This window comes from Dermacentor silvarum, chromosome 3 (genome assembly GCF_013339745.2).
Source record: "Dermacentor silvarum isolate Dsil-2018 chromosome 3, BIME_Dsil_1.4, whole genome shotgun sequence".
NCBI lineage: Eukaryota > Metazoa > Arthropoda > Arachnida > Ixodida > Ixodidae > Dermacentor > Dermacentor silvarum.
This window is the reverse complement of record NC_051156.1, coordinates 205,447,915-205,459,896: the sequence shown is the minus strand read 5'-3', so window position 1 is coordinate 205,459,896 and position 11,982 is coordinate 205,447,915. Positions and strand designations below refer to the sequence as shown.

Genomic DNA, 11,982 nt, shown 5'->3' with positions numbered 1-11,982 from the left:
CAGGCACGTGAATCAGTACTCATATAGGAGCACGAATTCTTCACCTAAGGATGAACCTAGAGGAAATATGTACAGGACCAAGTTGCAGGACAGGACAAGGCACGGTACAGGACACTGTGGTATAAAAGTTACAAACAGATACTAAGTTGCCTCAAAAAGGCTGGCCTACATTTCGAATGGTGGACCTATCTTAGTCAAACGTCCACCTATAGAAATGTAGGCCAGGCTTGCTGAGGTACTTTATTATCTGTTTGGAGCTTATATCCTCCTGAGACCCGAACACAGCTATGGGGCATAATCGCTCTTTATGGTGGTTTTTGTTGTCTACTGTTACGTTATGAACTTGAAAAACAATTTTTATTTAAATATATCCATTAGATGCTAAAAGCTGCGTCTCCATGTACGTTTTATCTCCATCATCTGCTCATATTTGCAATGGTAAAAACTGCATTTCATTGCTTAAAGGCAGGGATGAAGAGGCAACGACATTGCCATGTTGATATCGCGTCCTGTATTCTCACGAAATCTCAGTGATCTCGAAACACACCTCAATGTTGCTTTCGGCCGTCTGGGACGACACAGAGCTCTAGATCAATTTAGTGTCAAATTTCTCGAAAGCGGATAACGAGAATATGAGTAAACCATTTCTTTCCAGTTACACAAGGGCCATACTTCATGCCCAGAATGAATATTTTGCGTAATCGCTTCTGAGTGAATTTTGAAAAAAAAAAAAACTTAGAAGGCAATGTGCAATATATTGTACAAGGGATCTTAGGAGGATATACCACAGTGTGCTACTCCTCTTGATTATGTACCGGAAAGTATGGAGAGCTCAACAAAGTTCCTACAAGAAGATAAGAGAGGCAATAGAACGAAGAAAAAGAAAACTGCAATGACCCGGCCAGGATCATGAATTAAAGCACTAGCCCTGGATGCTTAAAATAGCATTTCGGCCGGGAACTTTTCTCTTTATTCCGTTTTTTTTTTTATTTCGCGTACACATTTCTATACTGTATAGGCGCTTCACGAAAAAGAGGAGAAGGCGTAGTTAGCGCCTCTCCGTCATTCTTGGTGTCGTTACTATCATCATCATCATCATCATCATCATCATCATCATCATCATCATCATCATCATCACCCTCCACTATAGAGTCACTGCAATCAATGTGCGAGTCACCAAGCTATGATTGCGGCGCTTGACACGCTAAATCCATGAAGTAAAGCGAAACGTGCATCATGGCCACTAAAAAACAGTAGTACTCGTTTGTATAACCGACGCCCAACCAGCATGTAACCCACTTAAGCTGCGAGGCTACCTTACCGCGTCAGAGATAAAAAAAAAAAAGCAGCTTGATCTGGTGCGTCTATGGTTCTTGTGATGCGGTCAGTACAAAATTAATGGCAAAATCTCTACATTTATAATGCAGAACCCGATGAAATCTCGCACTGGCGAACATCGTTTTAAAGTAAATATTCCATCTTACGTCCGCTTAATCTCACGGGCTTAACAGACAACTAAAACTAACACCCTTAAAACAAGACCAAGCTTAGTCCTCAAGTTTCCTGTAACTTCGTTTGTCGTGGGCGACAAATAAATATACAAGCCTCACTGATGAACTAAAGCGAGTTAAGCGTACTAAGATAAGAAATGTACAAGAACAAGTCCAAGGCAAAGTACAAAACGCAGTCGTATCAAGGACGTTTTGGGCGACAAGCGAAATCTCCTCGAGATTTATTTATCTGGACTGCCGAACGAAAACTGTCTCTTTGTATCCACCATCACCACGTTTTATTTTGCCAGACACTCTGCAGCTCACGTCTGGAACTCCTCAATGTTATTTCTTCCTCTTTCCTTCTTTCAATTTTTCTTTTTTCTTCGCTTGTCCTAAGCGACTGATTCTGGCTTCTGTACGCAAGGTCCGTCTGGCGGTCTCTTTTTCGTCTACATCGCTTGTTTCCAAACCATGTTAATATTGCCGCTACATCAACAAGCTTTATGTTATGAGAAAAAATGAAGGCCTTGTACAAATAAAATAAAATGAAATGAGTAAACTAAATCATTCGGTTCAATCCGTGGCTAGAGAAAGAAAATTAATTACGTGGCTTCGCATCGAATCCCCTCCTTTCGGGATCAGGTTCTGAACACGCATGTGTCTTCAAAGATTCAATATGCCATATTATACTTTTTTGTGCCCCCTGCTGTAGAGCTGCCCCATGGTAACTACCCTCGATTGATTGATTTACTGATTGATTGATTGATTCATTCATTGATTGATTGTGCTTGGAATTTTGCTGCCGGCTCCTCCACAACATTTGGCTCTCATATGAGCCTATGTGAAAGACATGAAATATTTCCCGGCCTAGCTCCCGTAATTGTGCATAGGACCACGTATCCAGCCGGAATAAAAGGCGAACTGGAGGAAACAGTGAATACAGAAGCTGTGACGCTTAATTATTGGATATCATTTTGCGTGACAATGGTGTAACCACCTGCTGAGTCACGCATACACAGTAACTAGAGTGTAGCAGACAGTAACGAACACGGAAATAAAATCGTGCCTTCTAGTTTTGTTTTCTCGTGCTTATGTTTGATTTAACCATGGTACCATACTACAGTGGAAGTGCGCGGCGTGCGAGAATTCAACTCAGAATTCTTCTTTAGAAGCTGCAGGGCTTCCACGACGTCTGGTTGCCGTACGTACATAGGTTCAAACAAAACTTCAATGGCCAGCTATTAGGATGCCTAGGATAAACAATATCCATGTACTAAAAACGTTATCTGCAGAGCATCGTAAAAACTCTGGAGCTTTAAACGAACTCCTCGCATGCACATGCCAGCGCACTAAACCACGCAATCTAAAATTGGCAGTCGTTTCCTCCATCCAAGCGCACCATACCCTGAAAGTCGGAAACCTTGGGCGTTCTCCCCGTGTCTGCATCACCAAGAGCCGTGCGATCCTAATGAACCTTGCCAGACAGTCGTGGCTGGGCTCTGGGGAGTTGTATTTTGCCAGAGCTCTGTTCTTATTCGGCTACGGGATGATGGTTTAGGAACAATAGGTGGTCGTCTTACGGCAATAAGAATGACGGCGCTCGTTAGCGAGATATGCGAACGACTCAGTCCGCCGAAAGACCCCCCTTTCGTGTTTGGCACGTGGCAGTCATTTCCACACATCTCCTCGCGTATACAATACACGCTAATTGAGAACTCTGTTAGCGCTTATACCTTTATTGGACGAGTTGTTGGCCGACTTCTCCTGACTTAATTATGCAGTCTTCGCATGGTTGACGTACACTGCGACTCTGAGTTTCGCAAATTACGCGCAGCAGCTAAAAGCTGGGAACGCGCGGTACTGTCCACACGTTTTGCGAAGCTCATTTTGGGAGAAATCATTTGGGAACAAGTTGCAAATGTACATCAGAACGGAATGAGTGAGTTGGCGTGCAAAGCATGACAACAAGATGCTGACTAGCACTGAGTGAACAACAGATTATTTTTGTCAGTAACCTACCAGGAACCTGGAGTAACCTGTCAGGAACCTGGAGCATCAACGATTACGAGCCCCCTAGTAGTTCCGAAATTTCAATCAACGCACCGCCTTCTTTTGACAGATACTTCATACCGTCCGTTTCTGCTACAACACAGTAAAAAAAATTTGCACCCTTGAGGATGCTGGTGAGTCCCATAGCTAAACGCATTACCATTGGCTATTGAAAGAAGTTACTCTAAATGGCAGCGAGCTCTAAATGCACCAGTGATGAGGCAAGCTGTTGTTGAGAACTGTGTAAAAACTATGACCGCTGTGTGCCGACCGAAATATCTGAAAAGAAATTTGCCGATGACAGCTCGTGAAATTTAGTTCGTGCAGCTTTCGTGTCGTCCGTCACAATCATCATCGTGTTTGCTTGCCAGAGAAAAGGTAACCAAAAAGGAAAACTAGTCCCCATCAACGATTCAGTCCTGCTTCATAACGGTAAGAGGGATAGCTATGAAACAAACCAGCGTCCAGATGGGTGCAAAAAAAAAAAAAAAAAAAAGCGCTTCAGCATGAATGCCCTTGACCCCAAAAAAGAGAGAAAAAGCTCGTTGTTGGAGAAAATATAACGGGTGGGCTTCGTGACAAAACTTTAGCCTACCCGAACCTTACGTATGCAGTGTATATGAGGACACAAATACTATCTATTGCAAAAGAAAATGGCGAAGATGCCGTTCTCACAACAAGGTCACGTATGTTAAGCCTTCCCAGACCTTTCGTCCACCGAGATAAAAAAAAAAGAGAGAATAACGCAACCCCAACCGTGACTGCGTTGCAGTCTTTAGCAATTCTCTCGGAATAAACATGGCAGCACCGCTAGTATCTACAGACGGTGATATCGAGCGCGGCGAACCAGTACTCACGCGAGATTTTCACGTTTAATGATTTCGGAACACACGAATAGCGAAGGCCGTGCAAGGTCGCGCGGTTATCGACCGGCGTCTGCAACAATACCGAACTTGGGTCATATCAGAGCCTATACCCGACCATGCACGCAAGGAGAGCTTTTCGGCGGCAAGAAGAGGAGACTCGAAACACGAACGCCTATTTCGCTTCGCTCCTAACGACGTCCCAGGAAACGTGACTGTGCAATCGCTTGTCTGAACCACGCAAGCCATGGAACTCAATAGAATAGGGGAGTGCCTTGGCTTTCTTTGGTAGCGCATTTCATCAGCTGCGCAGACGATGGTCGCCTGCTATCATTCGTGCCCAGTATCTTCTCTACCAGGTGCGTGGCACGCAAACTTTGCGTAATATTTGTGCACGTGACCTAGCTTGTATGCACCCGCATTTCTTAGAAACCAGCCGCGCCGAAGCCTTTTCCATGGCTCTATGGCGTCGATTGAATGTGCAATAACAGGAAAGAATCTAGGAATGCAATGAAAGGAAAGACCAGTAGAAAGAGACTATGAGGAGGCGCTCGCACCGGGGCCTGAATGCCGTATGCAAGAGGTACGAAGGCTCAAAGCTTTGTGCCTCAGAACCAGCTTTTGCCTCTGCGTGAAGCTATATACCTATACCCCTTGTTAAATGTTAAAGAAGAAGACGACGACGGCGACTAGCGCGCTCAGCGCGAGCGGCTCGCTCATGATCTGGCGCTTCTGGACTGACTCGAACGGCCAGTATGGACGCGTTGTTACTGTCCTTCGGGCAATAAACTTCCCCCTCCCGCCCTTCTACTGCGAAGACTCCTTTGTTTTACACCCCTGCTTTGAAACGGTTTTACGTATAGCCACCTAACTAAAAGGACGCTTTACAAAAGGCATTCCGTAGGAAACTTAGACTGTTACATGGTTTTCTTTGACCTATTACATTTATGTGAAAGCAGGCCAATAACCACATGTTCTTATTTGTTCTTGTTTGTTTGTTTCATACACAAGTAGCATGATATGTTCACAGTACCGCGGGTATAGCAGGCTAACTGCTATACCTTTTGACTTTATATAGATACCAAGAGTGAGCTTACGTAATAGCACGGTAGTCTCTGTCAAACTATGCCATTGCGTTAAGGCAGAACGATTTGCCGACTCCAACAGTTACGATATTTTAGCTTTTGCCTTAAACCCGATTGAAATTGACTGCAACGTAGCAGTAAATGGCGAAGCACTGGGATCGTTTTCTGGGTGCGCAGGAAAGTAGATGTAATGCTGTATTTAACGAGCTCAATATTTTCTGGACACATTTCCAGTCCCTTCGCGCAGGGCAGTTAGGAAGCGGACGCGCCAATGCTTCCTAACTGGGTCAACGCGTAGGTAAATTGTGCGCCGTCATGCGCCCCATCTCTGAGAGATGCGGCATTTCTGCCTGTATTTCGGGACACACGACGCGCAATGCTGTAACAGACGAGGATGTCATTCTGTCACATGACAACACACCCCAAGTGATAACACAACGACCGAGACAAGAGACTGATGGTTGTTTATGAATATTGTTTTCGCTTTCGGGCCGTTTACTATTGGTTAAAAAAACGGACGAGGCCAAGTTTCAACTTTTTTATTGGATACTGCCAGCCTGGATGCCAGACTCTTGCAGGCTTTGGTTGTACAGGCAAACAAAATACAGCAGTAGTATCCAAGTATACGAACGGACTTCTGACTGAAAAAGCATATCACAATGATCTTAAACTTAGGGGCAGTATACAATGTGTAAAATAATGGCAATGAAGAGATGCAGTTGCACAGGACACACGCAATATGGAAATGAAGGAATTTGTAACGAATCGGTTTATCACAGTTTGGGAATGCATGCGTGATGATTAACATTCGACAGCGTTGAGGTTAAAGACGACCTTTATTTTTTTCATGCTTCCCCCAAAAAATTGAAGCATGAAGGACTTCGGTGATCACTGAAATCACTTAGAAAATATGAGTGCGTTTATACTAGGACTTGGCAAACGAAATGTTCACTAATGAAGAATACACAGAATGTGTCAAGTAGCGAACACAACAAGTGCTGGACAGGTGCCTCTCGCTTTATCCTCGTTCCCTCGTCTTGTATGATGAACTCGCACGCATGTTTTTGGTAAGCCAAGCGATCAAACGAGTTCATCTCAATTTTCACATTGTCAGCATTCACGACTTAATTAGCGCCTCAATTTTGTCTGTTCAAAATTAAGAGAAGGCTCGTTTTTCTCTGAACCATAATCTTCACACTGCTAAACCTTAAGGTATAACGAGTATGACTAGTTTTTCAGCGATGTAATATATGCGTAGGACTGGCAGCTTAGACGTACTTCTAACATCCCTTCACCATAAACTACAACAACACAGGTACACCACGAGCAGCTACGTCATCGTCAACACCCTGAATTGCCAGAAGAGGAAGTGGTCCCACATCTCGTGGCAAGGGACTAAAATAAATAAAAAAAGATAAAACACTGAAAGATGGATGGCGAAAACAATGTTATAAAGCAGGTAATGTTACGGTTTTGTTCGAAATGTCAGATGACCGGTGCCAACATTGTGCACGCTCACGGAAGGAAGCCATTCGAGCTCGCCGATTTCAATGCTCTTTCATCTCAATAGTCCTTGAAATTGCGCGTAGGACTGAGTTACGAATTTTATCCAGCGACATAGACTTCTTTTGAAGATGTTCGCCTTTGAGTCCGGAAAGGCGTTGTGTTTCGCTATATTCTTCCAAAATGAACCAGCTGCGCTGCCAGTACCAGCCCCGTCACGAGTACGCACCGAATGGGAAAGGGCAAGGACCACAATTCGGAAGCTATTCGAAGTATAAGCACGCGTTGTCAAGTTTATCCTCGGAAAGGATGACTTTAAAACATCATTTCTCAGTTCTTATTCTGCTGTTTGCGAGTAGGATTGGTATGGTTGTCTTCGGGGTGTGTGCTTGTGTGTGTTACATGGGCAACTGGACAGTATTGGTTTTTTCCTATCTGCGTCTTCGAATAGGCGGCTCTAATGTAATCTATCTCGTCATTTGTCAACATATATTAAACAATATCAACCTCAACAGTTGAACAGATGCCGAATCTTAATAGTCAAGATCACATTTGTGTCTATTCTGGCCCGTTGCACGCAAGTTTTCCCTGAAGCGGACACAAGGATGATATACTGACGTCATTCACTGAGGTGCAACTATATCTTAAACAAAAGTTTGTCAAAATTCTGTGCACTAGTCATAAAGCAATCATCACCAGTTGTCGAAGAGTTGTCGAAGTTGCCTGTTGTCGAAAGTATATTTTCTGTGCTTTATCGTTAACGTGGATGCGCATGATGTCAGGCAGCTCTTCCTTAAGTGAGCTACGATAAAGAAAAAAAATGACATCTTGGTGACGCAGCTCAGAACTAAGGCTAAACAAGTCGACCGCACAGTCCTCACAATTTTCGACCTGCGGGAAACACCAATATTTTTGTAACGTTCATAATACTCGCCCTGTCGTGCCGATAGTTTTACACTATCGAACAACCAGGAAACCACATAATGGCAAACTCCAAATGAAATATGCGAGTCAAGTGGCGACGTAGGTTGCCCAATATAAACCGTACATTTACAATTGCTTATGTACAAATGAAGAGCGCTGACAAAATGTGACGAAAGGCATAGAGTGATTAGTGATACACACAGCATGAAGGCTTGTTCAGTAAAATCTTTATGTTTTGTGTTCCCGCCTGAAGTACGTGGTAAAAGCAGGAATGTTCCAATTATGCTAACGTTTGTTGAAACTTATTGTAATTATTAGAAAAGAAAGTCAGATTCTAGTAGCTGCTGGTTGAACAATTTGTAAATTTCAAACTGACATGACTGGGATGCTTATGAGTAAACATTTATGCGACGGTCCTCGATTGCGTCACGATATTGCCTTCTCTGTAAAGCTCGGAGCATGCTTGTTACGCTTGTACGCGTATAACTGGACCACAAGGCTGAAATTACGGAGCCAGGCTTTTCTTGTTTAGTGTACCGAAAACTACGAAGTATTCAGAGAAAGGTTCAAATAGCTTAGTGCGTTCATTGAAGAAACCGAAGCTGCAAAACATCGCAGTGAAAGCATACGTAGATACACAGAAACAACACGTCGACACCCCAAGAATTTGACGGAGTGACTCTGCCTTCATTTGCACAAAATAACTTATTCACCACTCATGTGCGCCAGAAAAAAAAAGTTATGGCGCATGCATTACATTGAGCTTCACTCGAAGCTGCAATGTACTCCTCTACGACCACAGAACGCTATTGACGAAAGTTACACACCTACAATGTCAGGCTGAAAAGGCAAATTGAAAGAAAACTACTCAAATGTTCGCAAAAATTAAATTCAAAATGGTTTGATTGCGCTTTGTATTACGAGCAAGTCTTTGGTAGAGGAGCAGTATCTGCGCGTTGCCTGCTAATGCAAGCGTGGAATGTTGGGGTCCGAGAACGGCAGGTTTTAACGACTTTACTATTGGTTGCTTATCTGAGCTTTTGGTGCACTCTGCTAATTTATAGTGCTTTTTCTATGTTTTACCTATACAACTGTGAACATGAGATCTCTGTTTCTGGATTCCGAGGATCGTACACTTCCTAACATGAACGAGAAAGGAAGCTCATACATGATAGAATTTAATATTATCAAACGGCAACGCTTAACAATGACTACCACGAAACCTACACACTTGCTCTCCGAAAAGACCACAATTTTTTTTTTTTTAGAGCTGAAAGCTAAGCTAGCGAGATTCCTGAAAAAAAAAAGGAACAAGAAGAAGGTAACAGTTAGGCAAATGGCGGCGGAACGACGGCAACGTACACACAACTGCGTTTTTGTTTGAACTTGACATCACAACACTTACATCTCTGTCATTCATCTACGCGGATCGGTAAGCAACAAGTCTGTTCGCAACGGTCACAAAACATGAGATCGACGACAGTTCAGCTCCCACACATCGTACCTTGACGGCAACTCGCTAAAGAAAGTATACAAAGTTTTAAAAACCCCCCCGTCAACGTATCACAGTTTACGAAATGCAACCGGAACTCGAGACACAGACGTGTGCTGCAGCGCTGGTGGCGACACCTTGCGACGCTTAGGTTAACTAGAACCCACAAAACTATACTGCAACGACTGCAAAGGTGCACATGCAGCAACAGACACTAGCCGTGCACGGGGAATTGCAGTCTTTTGTTTTACTCCCTTCTGCGAGAACAATTACGAAACGAAGAAACTGAATTTCTGTACGTTTTCTCGGACAACTTCAAGTACTTTTACTTATTTATGCAACTTTACATAACTTTACATATTTCTTATCATATGTACACGTATTTGTACGAGAGTTTACGAAATATACATGTTTATCCATATACGTATTTGTACGGGTGTTTTTACTATCTAGCGTGGCTTCCTGGACGGGTGTGAATTTCTGGAAGTAAGCATGGTCTTTTACTGAATTCGGTGATTAGCGGTGCTTTTTTCTATTTAATTCTGTTCACCATGCGACGAGGAGAAGCCGGTGCTGCATAAAGGCGCTAACTTTGTCTATAGAATCACGCCTTACCAAAAAAACCAAAGATATAAATAAGCCCAGAAACGTTTCTAACGCGTCGTGGTTGAAGAAAGCGTTACGAGAAGGCGCTACCGGCGCTGCTGTCGGCGACATCCCCGGCGTCCCGTTATTCCGTCAGCTGCGACACGTTTTACGGACAGGCCGAAGCTCTCCAATAAAAAGCGACCACACTTGGTGGCACCGAATGATACTTTGCACAGCACCGAAATGAAAGACGCGTATACATGCAATGGATTGGACCAGGGCTGCGCGAATACAAAGGCGGTTTGTGCGATGCTCCCCGAGGAGAGGGGCTGCGTAGCCCTCTCAGCTCCTGACGAAGCAACCGTGGATCGAGGTACAGGCGCGCACGTGAGGGGGCACTTGGGCCCGCGCAAGTTCAGTCAGCGTCTTGGCGTCCAGCACCAAGAGGAAGTCCGGCTTGCTGTAGTCTGTGTCGTTCACCACCGACAGAAGGACGCCTGTGGGGCGGGTTTTAGGGACAGGAGGAAAAGAAAGAAAAACAACGATTAGTTAAACGACCAGACCGAGCAGGAACAGGCAACTGAAAATGTTTTATTGCGATAGCAATTATATGGACACTTGAACCGGATTTCTGCCGTCGTCGTCGCCGTCGTCGTCGCCGTCGCCGTGAGGTTCCCTATAGATAAAATCGTCGCCGCGCGCCGTATGCCCGAAAGGAAGCGTGCGGGGACGCGCGCTATCACGGAGAGCGAACGCACTCAATCTCCCACGCGCAAGCAAGGAAGCAGGAAGCCAGCGCCGGAGGGAGCAATGGGGGGGGGGGGGCGCACTTCTCTGCCAACAACCGCGCTCGTCGCTCGCTCGCACCGTCTCTTATCTCCACACGGCTCTGACTTTTAAGCGCCGTGCAATCGCCGCTCAGTTTCCGTTGAAGCGACAGACCGCACGTACCTTCGCCCGCTGCGGCGTATGCTTGCTGCCAGCGTTTTGACAGTCGTTGTCTGCTGTCATTCAGTATGATCTCTTCGTGTTTGTGCGCGCTCACACCCCGCTTGTTCATTCAGTTCGTAATAGTCGGGCCACATTTTCCAACGCACGCTACACACGCAATGCTGCCCGGATCGGCAGTGCAGCGCTACAGGTGTGTCCCTTCGCACGCGCTGCCCACGGGAAGCGCTTCTCATCAACACCACCGTTTCACACGTGCCTTCTCGTGGTCATCGAGTCTCTCTTCATGTCGGTCTACTTACGCCGCAGCACACCTGCTTACTTAATCAGCTCATGTTTACTACAATTCATATTGCTACCAAAGCCGCTCACCTTACTTCGTATGACATTGCTGTGTTGCTATCGCATTCATTGCTTCGCCCTTAGGGCGAAACTGTGACATTTTTTAGAAGAACCACGGCACAGTTTTCGTTCGAGACTGTCCAACATTCGTTCTGCACATTTATAAATATATGCGTGGCATAAAATGTCGATCAATTCTAGTTCGTTCCTTACAGCGCGAGCATTCACGCATACAAGAGTAGAAAGGGATGGCGGCCAGGGCTACAGTGGACCAATCTAGTAGCAACCATTGTCCTGTAGTGTACTCCTGTCCCGATAGGCATGCGCCTTTCACTGCGTTAAGCAGTCATTAGCAGTTTTGCCATCATAGTCATGACGCCATCACTACACAGTCTTTTTACGTGCCATCGTCGTCAACGTTGTCATTTTGTTGCCGTCTAACCGCTTTTGCTAGACTATCGACTATCTCCGTTTTCGTCATTCCGCGGTCGTCACATGGTCGTCTTCGCGCAGCCGCCGTCACCTTCACTTTGTAGTGATCATTCTGCCATCTTCACCCTGCTGCCCCGTCACACAATCGTCGTCATAACGTCGTCTTCATTCCGCCCTCGTTACGCTGTCATCGTTAAACCGTCATCATACGGCTCCATCATCGTCGTCATGGTGCTGTCATTCCGTTGAAATCATGCCGTGTT

General features: G+C 45.0%; 1 protein-coding gene across 1 annotated transcript in view; it reads right to left on the bottom strand.

Annotated features, from left to right (window-relative positions):
- Window positions 1–6,020: 6,020 nt before the first annotated feature.
- The window catches only part of LOC119446536 (carotenoid-cleaving dioxygenase, mitochondrial), a 153,095-nt gene continuing 147,133 nt past the window's right edge, over window positions 6,021–11,982 (bottom strand). Inside the window, exon 12 of the mRNA XM_037710983.2 lies at window positions 6,021–10,494. Within this exon, the coding sequence (XP_037566911.1) occupies window positions 10,340–10,494 (155 nt within the window). The 3' untranslated portion in view covers window positions 6,021–10,339. The remainder of the gene's footprint in view (window positions 10,495–11,982) is intronic.